This window comes from Myotis nattereri, assembly GCF_964212035.1.
Source record: "Myotis nattereri genome assembly, chromosome: 8".
Lineage (NCBI taxonomy): Eukaryota > Metazoa > Chordata > Mammalia > Chiroptera > Vespertilionidae > Myotis > Myotis nattereri.
In genome coordinates, this window is record NC_138083.1 from 2,502,356 (window position 1) to 2,517,461 (window position 15,106).

The 15,106-nt window shown below is 62.6% G+C and overlaps 1 protein-coding gene across 1 annotated transcript in view; it reads right to left on the reverse strand.

The window, feature by feature from the left end:
• LOC308523402 (dnaJ homolog subfamily C member 5) overlaps positions 1 to 15,106 on the reverse strand; it is a 290,237-nt gene that overhangs the window by 38,677 nt on the left and 236,454 nt on the right. The window contains exons 15-24 of the mRNA XM_081097335.1: positions 14,715 to 14,839; positions 13,768 to 14,028; positions 11,118 to 11,272; positions 10,204 to 10,266; positions 10,029 to 10,097; positions 5,710 to 5,772; positions 5,398 to 5,481; positions 2,631 to 2,849; positions 1,487 to 1,578; positions 797 to 900 (exon numbers count right to left, since the gene is read on the reverse strand). Of these exons, the coding sequence (XP_080953461.1) occupies positions 797 to 900; positions 1,487 to 1,578; positions 2,631 to 2,849; positions 5,398 to 5,481; positions 5,710 to 5,772; positions 10,029 to 10,097; positions 10,204 to 10,266; positions 11,118 to 11,272; positions 13,768 to 14,028; positions 14,715 to 14,839 (1,235 nt within the window). The remainder of the gene's footprint in view (positions 1 to 796; positions 901 to 1,486; positions 1,579 to 2,630; positions 2,850 to 5,397; positions 5,482 to 5,709; positions 5,773 to 10,028; positions 10,098 to 10,203; positions 10,267 to 11,117; positions 11,273 to 13,767; positions 14,029 to 14,714; positions 14,840 to 15,106) is intronic.

Sequence of the window (15,106 nt, forward strand, 5' to 3'; positions counted from 1 at the left end):
CTCCCTGCCCTCGGGGCTGCCGCTGTGTTTGCATGGCCTCTGAGTGACAAGCAGTCGGCACTTTGCCGGGAAGGAAGGAGCAGTTAGACGTGTCACATTGCGGCCTCAGGACAGGAGCCCCATCTTCTGTGCCGCCTCTCTGCCCTCAAGTCCTGCAGGGCCCGGTTCCCTCCTTGTCCCTTTGTCGCATCAGCCACAAGGACATTACTCTGTGTGGCCCCACCTCTGTATGCTCAGCTCTGTTCCAGCCCCACTCAGCACCCAAGGGCAGGCCATGGTCTCCTTTTCAAGATGAGATCTTTACTGCTTTTTCCTGGTCGCAAGCATTCATTTGGGGGAAGTCCGAGGGATGCGGCACACACACGTAGAGTCCTCGGCAATGCCGCCGCTCGGTGCAGCCTGCTGGGTCACACACACTCACTGCCTTCTCAGAAACGGGCTCCGCTGACGACCCGTGGAGCTGACTGCGCTGAATCAGCCCCACGAGCACAGGAAGGTGCGCGCAGCCTGTGTGGCCACGCGGCTTGGGACCAGCTCTGTCCCGCTCTTCAAACCCACACTGTGGGTGCTCCTCCTGCCACTGACTCTGCCGGGCCACCAACCGCCGGTGCCAGAGCCCAACACCGACAGCAGAGTGGGCCAGAGGCGGCCATGAGCACCGTGCTCATCTGCCCAGACCGGCAGTGACCTTGATGTGGGGCTCGGCTCTTCCCCCCTCAGAGAGGAAGCCAAGGACCCAGGACAAAAGGACTTTGTTGAATTGGGAGCCAGCGGGCAGGTGGGTGGAGCCACCCACCTGAGACTGCAGCTGCACCATGGCGGCCTCCATCTCTGAGTTGGACTCATTCAGGTCTCGAATCTCCTGGTTCAGCTGCTTGATCTCCTCATCGTTCTCCAGCACTGCCCCAGAGAGAAAGCCTGGTCATGGCTCTCCGCCTCACACCCAGGCCAGCGAGGAGGGGTGTGGCAGAGGTCTGCTCTCTGGATGGAACTGGGGCCCCTTTCCGAGCAGAGGCACCTGGCCTGCTTTCTGAGCACCCCTTGGTGAGTGGCTCACCTCCCACATTTCATGCTGGGAAGGCTGGTCTGCGGCCACTGGCTGTGTCTGTGGTTTGCCTCCTGGCCCTGGGTCACAGGCAATAATTGCCAAGAATAACATGGAAGTGTTTTCAGATGATACTGAGTTTTCTCAGCTCCCTCTCCACTGGGACTGAGTTCTCTGCTCCTCACGCCTGCAGGGCACAGCCCCCAGGTCAGCCAGCAGGCTCCTCTGCTGCCAGGACTCACCGACGCCCAGGTCAGAGCTGCAGTGCTGGGGGCCCAGGCACGGCCACCCTAGGTGAAAGCCAACGTCCGGAGACCCATTGGCTCAGGTCAAGGGATCTGTCTCCACCATGATGGGTTCTGCACCCCTAACCCTCCCTACGGGAAGGCTCGCTCACCCCGGTGCCAGGTCCACGCAGATGCTGCCGAGGGGCGTCCTTACCATCACTCGTCTTAAACTTCGTGCCGAGAACATCATCCCCTGAGAGTTTTCCCTTCTTTCCAGCAAAGGTTGCTCTGGGACAGCCGGACAAGCTGGAAGCAAAAGTCACACATCAAAAACCAGCCGAAGGTCACACATCCCAGTGAGAGCCAAGTCCTCGCGGCTGGTGGCCTGGGAGGGTCCTGGATGGAACTTTCTAGCTCATGACCTTTTGCCCCCTCACCCAGGGACAGTCCCTCAGCTCCCTCCCTCCTCGTCTAGGACCCTGGTCACTGCCCTGAAGACTTGTGTCCCGATGTCCTGGGAAGCTGCTCCCTCCCTCTACACCCTCCCAGCTACGCCTCCCCAGCGGGGACCACCTCTGACCACACCGGGTGTTTCACCTGTTTGTTTGCAGCCCGTCTTCCCACCCGCCCTGCCCACGTGGCCTCCAGGAGGCCAGCTGTCAATCTCATCTCTGCTGTCTCTCCAGAGCCTGGTGCTCCGTGGACTCCAGGAGAGGCTTGTGGAGTGAGTGAGTTCATTGATCTCATGGTGGATAGACGAGGGCAAATACAAGAAGGAGACAGGCCCCAGTGGTGGCTCTGTGCGCCTCCGCCATCACCTGGCACAGAGGAAGCGGGCTGGTGAAAAAGTTTCACTCGCCCTGGGGTGAGGGGTGGGGGGGGAGGTGGGGGAGGAGCCCCCAGGACCACTGACAGGGTGAGGAGGGGTCTTGTCACCAGGCCTCTTTGCAAGACAGGCAAGGCCGGCCCCAAACTTCAAAGAGGCCCCAGCAGAAAAGCAGGGCACGGAGCATGGCAACCAACACTGCTCCTAAGACGCTGGCAGCCAGGACTCAGGAGGGACTCAGACACGTGGAGAGAGGCAGTGACAGCCGCCTCAGGTGACAGGCCACAGGCACATCACCTGGGCCACAGGCTTCCTCTCGCCTCCCCAGGAGCCCCCAGGAGCCCCCCAGTGCACAGAGGGAGCAGGTACCTCCGGTGGGTGAGGAGCCGCCCCCCCACCCGGGGCACAGAGGGAGCTGGTACCTCCGGTGGGTGAGGAGCCGCCCCCCCCCCCCCCGGGGCACAGAGGGAGCTGGTACCTCCGGTGGGTGAGGAGCCCCCCCCCCCCCCCGGGGCACAGAGGGAGCAGGTACCTCCGGTGGGTGAGGAAGCCGCCGTTGGCGTGGCCGGAGCCGTCGCAGCCCGGAGTGGGGCACGTGGGTCCCTCGTTCCTCGGCGACTTCCAGAACGAGGGGCCGTTGAGGGAGCCCTCCTTCTGCCGGCGGGCGGCCAGCGGGCAGCCCGATGCGCTTCGGTGGGAGGCATACTTGCCGCTGACGTGGCCAAGCCCCACACAGCCTGGAACTGGACACCTGGCACAGACATTTCAGAGGGGAGCAAGGGGTGCCAGGGGCAGAGCCCAGAGACCCCCCCACACGGGCCCTGCCATGGCCGCAGCCCCAGGGCGGTGACAGCCACAGGAATCACGTCCCCTCTCCAGCCTTAGTCTCTGCCCCCTGCGTGGCCAGAGGGTCCCCAGCAGACTTTAACATGACGCCCTGGCCCCGAGGTGGCTCGCGGGGGTCTCTGGGTCCACCCTACTAGTAGACCTGCTGCCAATGCCGCCTTGTACCATGCCAGTGGTGAAGTGCCCGCTGGAACCACCCAGAGACCACTGGCTGGGAGCCTGCACCAAGCACAGGCCTGGGTGGCCTAGGAGTCACAGAGGTCAGAAGGGTACCCTGAGCCCTACCACCCCCCAGCACCCATAATGAGGCTGGTCATGGCATGATGCCTGTGGGTGTCCCAGCTTTGCCACATCTGAAATGTGTGTCTGGAAGGATGGATGGAGGCCACAGCTCACATGGGAAACAGGCTCAGACACCCCAGAGTGACCCAGCCTGAGGCTGGCCTCCCCTTTATTCAGGTTGTTCAAGGAGAGGAAGGGGTCCCTACAGAAATCACAACGCCCCAGGGACAGGTGAGATGACGTGAGGGGGGCTCAGAGTGACTGCCCTGCACCCTGCTGTCAGGACCACGCGGTCACACACAGCAGGTCGAGGCCAAGAGCTCTGGGTGGCCTCATGGGGAGGGACCTGGCCCGGCAGCTCACAGCTGTTCCTTCTGAGCACCGACGGGTCCAGGCTTTTGGGCCAACAGGGGACGGAGGACAAGCTCCTCTATCTGCAAGTTCCTCGTCTTCTCCCTCCAGCAAGCAAGACTCCTTTAACATGATGCTGGTCACCACTGCCTTTGTGCTGCAGATCCGCCAGCGCACAGGGCCCAGGAGGGGACACACCACTCAGGTTACAGAGAGGTTCCTGGGCTCAGAGAAGCCAGGGCAGGAAGCCCGTGGCAGGGCTGGGCCGTCCCAGGGCTCCTGCAGCACCGGAGGGGGGCGCGGGGGTGTGCACTGCCCAGTGACAAGGCCATCTGGGCTCCTAGCCCCAACACCCCGGCCTCGGTCGGAGCAGCCACCGCAGACACTTTCCGGCCTTATTTGTCCCCTTCTGCCAGCTCCCATTTCCTTAGTCATCCCACCCACATGGACCTCGGGCCTGTGGGGTGTCCACTGACCCCATCCAAGGTCACCTCAGCCCATAGTTCAGAGCAGACACACTGCCAGGGGCTCACAGGGGGTTGGGGAGGTTCCATTTTATACCCATCCCCCAAACCTGGACGCCTCCCAGCTGAGGGCATCTGGCAGGAGGCCTGGGCCAGGTGCCCATGAAGCCCCGACATGACAAGATCAAAAGGCCGAGTGAGCGGTGGGCCTGGAGTCTCCTTCGCTCTCTGTGCAGCTGCCTGCAGGGGCTGTGCTGTGTCCCTAGAACTGAGGGCATAGTGAGCACTTTCTTCTCATCCATCCAGCGCCCAGATCTTCAGAGCTGTCAGGTGACATTGTTAACACGTGTGTGGAGTGCCGACTCGCGTGGCTTCTGCGCTCCCTGGGCAGCCTGTGCTGGGAGCAGGAGTGATGAGCCACCGGGATCCCAGATGCCACTGTAGTGAGGACAGAGGGCATCCAGCTCCCGACCCCAGGAGCCTCCACAGACTTGGATGGCCAGTTACCCAGCTGTGGCCACAGGGATTCACCACAAAGTGCTGACAGGACTTAATCTCAAGCAGAGCAGACACAGGGGCCAAAACGGGAGCCCTCTCCTCGCCAGCCTGTCCAGAGTCTCAGGGAGGGCATGTCACAAAACCCCGTCCTGCAGCAGGGCAGCCTGCAGGCCCCTTGCCTGGGAGCCCAAGGAGCTCGCCCCTCCTGCAGAGGCTGAGCTGTTTCTGAAAGTCACCTTCTCAGCTGGCTGCAGAAATCTTGTTTGTTTGTTTTGTTTTTTTAAAACAAAGGTCACAGCACATGGGGAAGAGGAGCCGGGGCCCAGGGAGCCTGCACTCCTGGCACTGGCTTGAACTGTCTGCAGGGACAGCCCAGGGCGCTCACTGCACCCCTCCTCCCACAGCCGTGTGGAGGCCCCAGTCCAGGGCGAACCTCCAAGGATCTCACCGGCTCCCGCAAAGGTGTGTGAGCACGCAGGTCTGTGAGCCCCACACTCACGACCGACTGCAAGATCTGCCATCTTTCTTACCACAGCCTCCTCCTCAACCCCTGCACCTGCTCTTTCCCACAGACGGACCGAGCCAGTGCCCACGAGTGCCCCAGGGGCTGCTCCACACCTCAGCCCTGTGCCCAGTTGGCCTCTGGTACCTGGGTAGCAGGGCCCTGTGCCTCTCGGCCATGGCTGGGGCCTGCGTGCCCCGATACAATGCACAGGGCTCACGCCTTCATAGGCATCCACATACCTGGGGCGAGAACATCTGTACGAGCAGGTGCTGTCACTGACGGGCCATATTAATGGAAAGGGATCGAGACACTACAGGAAAGCCCCAGTTCTGCCAGGCAAGGCCCTGACTTACTTCATCAGCTCGGGGTCCTCCTTGTCGTCCTTGGTCGGCGTCACCTTGGTGCCACTCTTCTTGGCACGAGGGCAGCCTGACAAGCTGGTTTCAAAAGAGGAAAAATACAACTGTGGTCCCAGAGCAGCAGCACCTCACCCCGGGGTCTGCAGCCCTGGAAGACCCCCAACAGGGTGCGCCCCCAAGAGCCCAGCTCTGGTGCAGAGGCAGCTCAGCCTGGCTGCCAGCAACACTGACATCTTACTTGGACCTTTACACCTTCACCTGAGAAAGAGGCCCCGCCCCCCGGCACCCCTGGGCGCGCAGGCTCACCTGCGGTGCGAAGCGTAGTTCCCCGTGATGTGGCCAGAGCCATCACAGCCGGGCGTGGGGCACCTGCAAAGCAAAGGGACAAGGGAGCTGGGACTGAGCCGGTGAAGACGCCCACCCCAGGGGGCCTCGCAGTCGGTGGTGCCCACCCTGGCCAGCCTTCCACCGGCCTCCGGCCTTCACTGCTTTGCCAGTGAGACCTCCACGGAGTCCCAGAAAGGCCAAGAGGAGAGCACACCCCCACAGCAGGGATGCTGAGCTCCGAGCCTGGCCTGGTGCAGGGTTTGAGGCTGCAATAGAAGGTTCCAGAACACACACCGGCCTTCACTCTACACGGATGGTCAGGGAGGCAAGCCTAGCACCTAGCACCTGGTCTCCATGGTGTCACTGGGAAGGAGAGGGCTTCCCTGAAGGGGAAGCCACCCACACCGTCCCCAGGACCCAGCGTGCTCACCCAGCGCGGGGCGGGCTGGCACCAGGGAAAAGGGGAGCACGACACACACAGCCCAGCTCTGCCCACACAAAACGCTGGGCGGCCGTAGCACAGAGGCCATAGAAATTCCACTTTAGTGCACGAGCGTGGGCTTCCTTAAATGATGTCCCCCAAATGATCTCTGAGCAACGCAAGTATTCCTGTCGCTGTCGCTGCCGCGGCTGCTGGCCTGACTCTGCAGCTGTCCCCGTGAGGGTGCACCCTGGCCGGGGGCCATGGGGACCGGCAGGCCTGTGGTGTGGCATGAGAGAGCCGTTACTCACACCTTCACCCTCCCACCCAGAGCCATGGCGCCCACGTGGCCCGAGGGGCCTGGGGACTAGCACGCTGGAGCAGGACACAGGTCTTTGCCTGCCTAACCCCTTCCTCAGTGTCCCCCACCGGCACACACAGTGTCTGGCACTGGGGGCAGGACAGGAAGCTGGTGCAGCCAGCAGATGCCCCACAGCTACAGGAGCACCTCCCAGAACCCAGCAGGCAGCACTGCCTGTCCCTATAGGAATCCTTGAGGTGGGCACACGGCATGGGGCTCAATGCCCAGCCTCCTCTGGCCTCTCCTGCCCTCGGGACTTTCTGGGGCCCCTCCTCATCGCTGCCACATCAGGCCGCACATCAAATGCCTCTCTGGTGTGGCAGTTGACCAACCAGTCAAATCACCCCCTGACCAGGCTGTGCGGTAACTCACACCCCATTGAGGTTATGATGGTCTCTGTTCCAGTCATATGTGGTCACATTTCAGCCCACCATGTCTGGGACAAGGAGGCTTTTGCATCTTAACAGGAGCCACCCTCCGCCATCCAGGCAGCTGTCACCCCCCTCCCCCCCCTCACAGCACAGCACCCTCGCTGCCCCCTGTCCCTGCACTGCCTGAGGCCCAGGCGCCAGCCGCTCCGGTCCTTCGGGCCCATGGGGGAGCCCCTCACATGACTCTTAGTGCTGAAGCCACAGCCTGACATCCTGCTGCCTCTTCCTCACATGAGGGGCCTGCAGTGCTCCCTGGAGGCCAGTGCTCCCCGGAGGCCAGTGCTCCCCAGAGGCAGTGCTCCCCAGAGGCAGTGCTCCCCAGAGGCCAGTGCTCCCCAGAGGCAGTGCTCCCCGGAGGCCAGTGCTCCCCAGAGGCAGTGCTCCCCAGAGGCAGTGCTCCCCAGAGGCAGTGCTCCCCAGAGGCCAGTGCTCCCCAGAGGCAGTGCTCCCCAGAGGCAGTGCTCCCCAGAGGCCAGTGCTCCCCAGAGGCAGTGCTCCCCAGAGTCAGTGCTCCCCGGAGGCCAGTGCAGCATGGAGGGGGGAGGCACTGCTCAGGCCTCTGCTTCTCGTCAGCCTCCACGCCCGAGTGAGACTCACAGTCTCGGGGGTGGATGGTGGGGAAGGGCCCTGCAAGGTACAGCCCCAGTGGGGCCTGAGTCTAGGGCGGGAACACACACACGGGGTGGTGCCTGCCAGGCCCAGTAGAGGTGGGACCAGCAACCCCAGGGGTCCCACTGTGGCACACCTGCCCCAGGCAGGTGAGACTGTCCTACACTCCTTGCTGAGACCCAATTCAATAGCTTTTCCCAGAATCGAGTCCAAAAGAGGGTGCTGTCCATGTGGCTGGAGCAGCCTGCAGCACCAGCCCCTCTCAGGCCCTGAGGACCCACAGGGCCAGCTGCAGGGACCGTCCACCACTGGCTTGTGAGTGGGCTGTCTGAGCAGGAGGAAGTGCCTGTGTCTGAGGGGCGTGGCAGTGCACAGGGTCTCCCCTCTGAGTCCCATCCCTGTCCGTACCCTGTGCAGAGTCCCCATCACACCTTTGTACCCCAACTCCCCACACAGAGGGTGCTGAGCAGCCAAGTCCCACCCTGACCACATGAGGGCACGTGAGCAGGAAGAGCAAATGGATTTAATTAAAACACAGAAAACATGGTACGAGACTCACTGCACCCAGGTGTCGCTAGGGAGGCCACCGAAAGGTCTCCTCTGCAAGGGGTTGGCATAGGTGTCTGTCCCCATCCCTGCCACAAGGCTGGTTGGGAGCAGCCACGCCGGCCACCCACTGATCAGGGGAGGGAGAAAGAGACAGGGAGCCTCCGGCACCGGGAAAGTGCTGGGACCTGGCCCACCCCTCAGCCAGACAAGCAGGTCTCCCTGGGAGGCCCTGGGGAGAGGCTTCGGAACAGCAGGCCTGCTGCCTCCCAGACCTCCCGAGGCTGAGGGGGAGCTCGTTTCACACAAGGAAGACTTTCTGGTGCTACTTCTAAGTATGTTCTGGGTTAAAGTTATCTTTTCAATCCTCACTGGAGGGTATTTTTTCCATTGCTTTCTAGAGAATGGAAGGGAGGGAGGATGGAGAGAGGGAGACAGAGACACGTCAATTGGTTGCCTCCCGCCCCTACCAGGGCTGGGGAACTTGCAACCGAGATATTTGCCCTTGACCGGGAATAGAACCTGGGACCCTTCATTCTGCAGGCCGCTGCTCTAACCACTGAGCACCAGCCAGGGCCGGGTTAAAGCTCTTCACAGGCTGTTAGTCTGAGAAGGAACAGCACTCTCAGAGCCACATTTCTGGTGTTTCCCTCCCGCAGCCCTGAGCACACATGGCCATGGCTCAATCGTGCAGGCCCTCAGACTGGAAATCCATGAAAACCAATCACAGGTAAGAAAGGCCGTCGGATTGGAAGAGGAAACAGGAGAACGGAGCATGGGCGCAGCGGAGAGAAGAGAGGCTGGCTGGTTCCGCTGGGTTTCCAGGACTGGACCCCAGGCATGAGTCGGGACGAGCTAAGCCTTAGGAAATGCTGTGTCCCAGCTGTCACTCCCAGGAAGACCCCTGGCGGCAAACCGGCCCAGCGCCATCTGGGGACAGAGCCCCTTGCAACAAGGCACAAGGAGGCGCTCCCCCTTGCGAAGGCAGCGCTCGGGGACCTGGGGCTTTCTCCCCGTTTCTAAACTAGCTCAGGGCCTGGCAGCCTTGGCACAGCAGTTCCTCGGCTCAGTGCCAGGCTCTGCTCCGTCTGGCCCCGAGCGGAGTGGCCAGGGAAGCTTGTCTGGACCCAGGGCCTCCCAACACAGAGGCCTGGAGGGAGGAGCAGCCACAGAGGATGACCCGAGGGGCCCAGGGACACCTCATTGCCCGTCTTGGCTCAGCCAGGACCAGCCTGTCACAGCTCAACAGACGGCATGAGCACAAAGGCAAGGGCAGTCCCGCTGCGCCCCAAGAGGACACTGAGCCCGGGAACCTCTGGGGGCATCGAGCAGGCCGCCGGCAGTGCATTAGGGGCAGGGAGGAGCAGAAGCAGAAAGAGGAGGGGCTCGGCAGACAGAGGGAGGAGCGAGGAGAGGCACATCTGGGGCACCAGGGCCAAGGCCAGCAGCTGGAGGGCTGCAGAGAAGGGAGGCAAGGAGCTTTCTCTTTCACCAGCAACAGCACTTCCTTTAGCACGAGCAGCACAGCCTGCAGCGCTGAGTCACAGCCAGACTGGCGGCAGTGAGGTCAGTTCTGGGCTGGTCCACCCCAAGTGCATGGGAGCAGGCCCTCGTCAGGACCCTCAGCACAGGGAGAGAACGGGCCAGGCCACCAGGGGCCCTCAGAGAGGCCGGCAGGGCCAAGGGCAGCACAGGAGCCTACAGCAGCCCAGGTGGTGGGGACAGACAGACAGCAGCCTCAGAGCAGGAGACACAAGCACAGCGACCCCAGCCACGGGAATCGGCTCCTCCACAGCCTTGCCTCTCTGCCCCTTCCTGCAGGCGGGCCAGCCCGGGACTGCAGCCTACGATTTGGGCTGGAGCCTCATGGAAGGGGACAGCAAAGCTAGGGAGCCACCCAAGAGATGGGCGGCCAGGAGGGCAGACATACTTGAGGTCAGCAGAATGGGCAGCCATGAGGTTTCTGAGGCTCTTGTCAGCAAGAGGGCAACCAGAGAGGCTGAAAGAGAAGAGAGGGGGGTAAGCCAAAGAGGGGAGCAGAGCAGGAGAGGAGGAAGACCCACCACGCAGCACCCCGGCCAGGCAGGCCCGAGCAGGGGACGAACCTGCGGTGGGAGGCATAGTTCCCGGTGATGTGGCCACTGCCGTCACAGCCCGGGGTGGGACAGCTGGACAAAGAAAAAGAGCGTCAGGAGAGTGGGGCCGCCTGCGAGGCCTGCGCAGGGACGGCGGCGGCACCTCCTCCTCATCACCCCAGGGCAACGCCTCCTCCTCAGCCTACAGAGCACAGCCTCAGCCTCGGACGGCAGCTCCCACAGAACTTAACTCAGAAGGGAAAAGGGAACCGAATCAAAGCTCTGCTTGAAGTTAGGGTGTCTCAAGCACTCGTGTGGGTGCCCATGAACACACAGGGAGATCCTTTCCGAAGAGCATGGCCTTCTCTGAGGACGAGGCCCCAGCCAGAGCCCGGAGCTGGCCGTCCTGGGGAGCAGCTGCGGAGCAGGAGGCGCAGCACAAGAAGAGGAGCCCCGGCACGAGCAGCACAGGTGCGGCTGGACGCCTGGTACAGGCAGGGCCTCGGCCCTCCTCTGAGAGAGCTGGCTCTCACGGGCCGACCGGAAGGTGTGGGTGCGTTTGTCTATGAGTAGCTCCCAGCAGCTTCCCTGCTCTCCGGTGACACCGGGTTCCCTGAGGACCAGCTCAAAGGCCCGTCAGCTTCCGGAGCTGAGGGCAGCGGTAGGCCTGGCCGTGGCCGGGCAGATGGCTGTGCTCAGGAGGCCGCTTCCCTCAGCTCTCGGCCTGCTGCGTGGGTAGAACAGGGGCTCTTTCTCATTCTCAGTTGTGTTCTAGGACCACGTGAGAGCCCAGCGCAGTGCGGCCATGACGGACACTGTCCCCGGCGCCTGGCCGAGCCCCCTCTAGACAGAGGGCAGCGGAAGGCCCCGGACAGAGCCGCCCGACCTCCCAGCCCGGCCCGGCCTGGCCCAGCTGTGCTCCTGTCCGGACTGCTGAGACTTACGTGAGCAGCTCCTTCTTGATGTCCTTGGAGAGAAACTTCAGCTTAAAGTTGGTCAGGGTGACATCCCCGGGGTACTTCCGCTCCTCAAGATTTTCTTCGGACACTTCCTGGTCATCTGCTTCAGAAGAAGCAAAAGAATGGGCTGCTGGCTCTGACTGCAAAAAACCAGCAGGGAGAGGTTTTAACCGCTGGCGGGCCGGGCGCCCGCCCAGGGCTGAGGGAGAGGACCCTTCAGAGCAGTGGCCACAGAGGCGCGTCCTGGAGTCTCCTGTCCTCTAGATAAGGGAGAAGAGTACCCCCAACAGACACAGAAGACAGCACCCCAAGGGGCTGGCGTCCCTCGACCTCAGCCAGAGCTGCCCGGGAAGAGGAGACCCTGACACCCTCCGCGTCCCTGCATGGGGTGGCCTTGTCCAGCGGCTGCTGAGCCGCCTCCTGAACACGGTCCTCGCCACCGAGAGTAGCCCTTCGGAGGGTGCGCCTGGCACATTGGGCACCAAATCGTCTTGGTGGAAAGGCTGTGACGATGAGGTGGCACAGGAGTAACCACATGCAGAGCATAACAGAATGATCGCCGTGCCCCACAGCCAGCTGGCCCTCGGCCCCCCATCTCCTGCCACCCCCCCAACCCCTCACAACGTTGCACCAAGCTGGCACTTCCTAAGGCCGGCCCACGCAGGCGTCACGCAGCCTCGCGCGCACCCCCAGCCCTGGCCCTCGCTCTGTGTCCCTGCAAGTGCTCAGCCTCTTGGGGCTGAGGGGCCCCTTTGGAAATGGAGCTCAGGGGAGCCCCTCCCAGACCTTCTGGGGTCAAAGGAGGACACGCCCTAGAGCACCAGCCCCGAGAAGGACTGCTCGAGGTCTTGTCACCGTCATTGACCCATTCGCTTGATTGAGTTGCAAGCTATTGGCCAATGTCACCCCAATAAATTTAATTTTTTAAAAATCTGCCCTTCAGCATGGACAGGGCTCCCAAAAGCTCCGAGCAGGAAGCACCCGGAGGCCATGGGTGCGGGACAGTGCGGCTGCACTGGAAGGAGTGTCTGAGCTGGGAGCCAGGATCATGGTGCAGGGACGGAGAAAGCCTGGCTCAGGAGGTGTTGCCAGGGGTGGCCCCATGGACAGGGCTCCCATGACCGGGAGAGACAGCTGGGGAGAGGAAGGGGCAGGGCTGAGCTGAGGCTTCTGCCTGGAGGGGCTGCCGGCTGCAAGGCAGAGCATGGGAACAGGCTTCCGTGGTGGGAACCTCGGGGCGGGGCCTCTGGGCCACCCCATAGATTAGTGGTTCTCAACCTCCCTAATGCCGCGACTCTTTAACATGCCGGATACTCATATGTGGGCGTCTCTGCATGTGGGCGGACCCGCCTGGAGACGGATAGAGGAGCGGTGTCTCGGTTCCTGAGACTATCGGAAATATGTGTTTTCCGATGGTCTTAGGCGACCCCTGTGAAAGGGTCGTTCGACCCCCAAAGGGGTCGCGACCCACAGGTTGAGAACCGCTGCCATAGATGATGGTCAGTCCTGGGAGGAGACAAGGATGCTTGGAGAGAAGGGGCCGCTCAGGGATGGGGATCAGCCTGAGGAGGGTTGGGGAGAGGGCCAGTGAAGGAGACACAGGGGGCCACTGGAGACAAGTCGCTGCGGGAGGGGGTGCAGATAAATCGTGGGGGCAAGACAGGAACAAGGATAACACAGACACAGAGGCCCCCACCTGCACTGCAGCCCCCACACAGGAGAGTCCTGACTACAGACGGGACTCTGCCAAACAGGGAGAAAGCGGGAGCGCAGCTCGCGGTGGGCGGGTCTTGGCCAGCCTCCCTCACTGGGGCTCAGTTTCAGAGGCACCCCTCCTCGGCGCCAAACACCAAGTTACAGCCATGTGACCTCAGTCTGGGGCCTCATATGACACATGTAGAGGGAGCCTGGCTCACCAGCAAGACAGAATCACGGAGGTGACAGGTACTCAGATGGGAGGTCTCCCTGCCACCTCCTCCTCCACAGGGACCTGCCCTGCCCTCCAGGGAGGAGGGGGGCTAGCGGGGAGAAGCGGGTGAGGGGACCTGCCCACACTGCAGAGCTGCCAGGGCGGTGCCGCCCGCAGAGCTGGGCTTTGCTGTTCAAGACGCACAGCTCTTCAGGAAAAGCCCTCAATCAGCCAGCATCTCAGCTGGGTGGAGCGGCTGGGCAGGGACTGCCTGCGGCGCCCAGACCACAGCCCAGCACAGGCGCCCAGCTTTTTGCTCTTTACCAGGCGGTGCCTGTCTTGGGACCAGGCCACTGCCCAGCACGGAGGCTCTGAGGCCAGGAGTTCTCTCCTGCCTCTGTCCACGGAGCCAGGTGGCCTGGAGGGCCCAGGGCTGCTGCTGGGGTTCAGGTGTGCCTATTTGGGAAGCAGGTTGGCTGGAAGCCCCCAAAACCAAGGACCTCAGAGCCATTCCCAAGTCGTCGCTTGTGGGGACTGAGAGAAGCCCCCCCTTCCCCGGACTCTCCGAGGTCCCAGCATGTCTTAGAGGCAAGGAGACTGCACTCTCAGAGGGACACGGACACCGCACGCCACTGGCAGAAACGCCCCCAGCGGCGGCGGAGTCCTCCCGCCCGAGGGTGCAGACCCGAGTGCAAAGGGACAGGGCCCCTCAGGCCACGCACCCACCTCCTCGGGCTCCTCCTCTCGCTGGCGGCTGGGCTTGGTGTAGTCCAGAGGCCGGTCCCATTCATCCTGGTGGGAGGCCTGGCTGGACTGGGGCGTCATGGAGCTTCCGGGAGCACTGGTGCTGCTCTGGCGCTGGGAGGCCTCGGGAGCCTTCACCCCAGGCTCGGGGCCGCCACTGCCGGGGAACATGCCCTCCCGCCTGCGGTGCCTGCGCATACTCAGGTCCAGGGTCCCATGCTCATCCACCTCGATGGCCACTGCCTACAACGTAAAGGGGCATCTGCATCCTGGCCCCACGCCCTCCACGTGGGCCTCGAGGTCCCGAATGCGGGGCTGCAGAGCGCCAGACCCGCTTCCCTCTGAAGAAAATAGCCAGACAGGAAGAAGCGCCTCTGAGGCCCAGATGGAGGACTTGCGACCTCCCTCCTTCGGTCTCCATGGGCCACAAACCAGGCCCTGAGGGCATGAGCATGGTCAGACGAGAACATGTGCAGGACCCTCAGTCTCAGGGAGACACGAGGGAACATGTATGTGCATGATAGTCTCAGGGAGATATGAGGGAACACATGTGTATGTGACTTTTTAGTCTCAGGGAGACACGAGGCAAGGTGTGTGTGTGTGTGTGTGTGTGTGTGTGTGTGTGTGTGTGTGTGTGTGTGACCCTCAGTCTCAGGAGACACAGGGAACATGTGTGTGCATGACCCTCAGACTCAAGGAGACACGTTGGAACACACACCCTCTTTAGGCTCAGCACACAGAGCTCTCAGAAGGCACCCATCCAAGCTCTCTGCTCATCAGGAGCCACAGCAGAGGGAGAGGGAGAAAACAGCACCCTCCCCAGATGGACGGGTGGTCCTGAGAACGCCCCCCTCAGGCCTGTGGCCCTGACTGCAAACTCCTCCCGACGATGTCTGCCTCCGAAGGGGCCCTGCGGGGGACACACCGACCTTGCGGGGCGCTTCCTGTGGCTTCGTGCTGAGGTTCTCGGGCCGCTCCCAGCAGCGCGTGGACAGGTTCAGGATGGCAGTGGCGGCCATGTGCGCGGCCTCGGCGTCGTGGGTGTAGTCAAAGCCTGCAGGAGAGGAGGGAGAGCAGGAGCTGCGCTGGGGGAGGAAGCCTTTGGGAAAGGTTTGGCTGCAAGAGCGAACAACACCACGCTGATGTGCAGCTTGAACAGCAGGTGGCACGCAAAGGCACACGGGACGGTAGGGTGGGGTGCACAGGGCAGAGCTGCAGGGAAGGGGTCGGGGGCAGGGCTGTTCAGGCTGCTCACATGTGCCCACACCCAGCTCCCACTCGTCCTCCTATTTGGGACTGAGGAGGCTATGTCTGGCCTGAC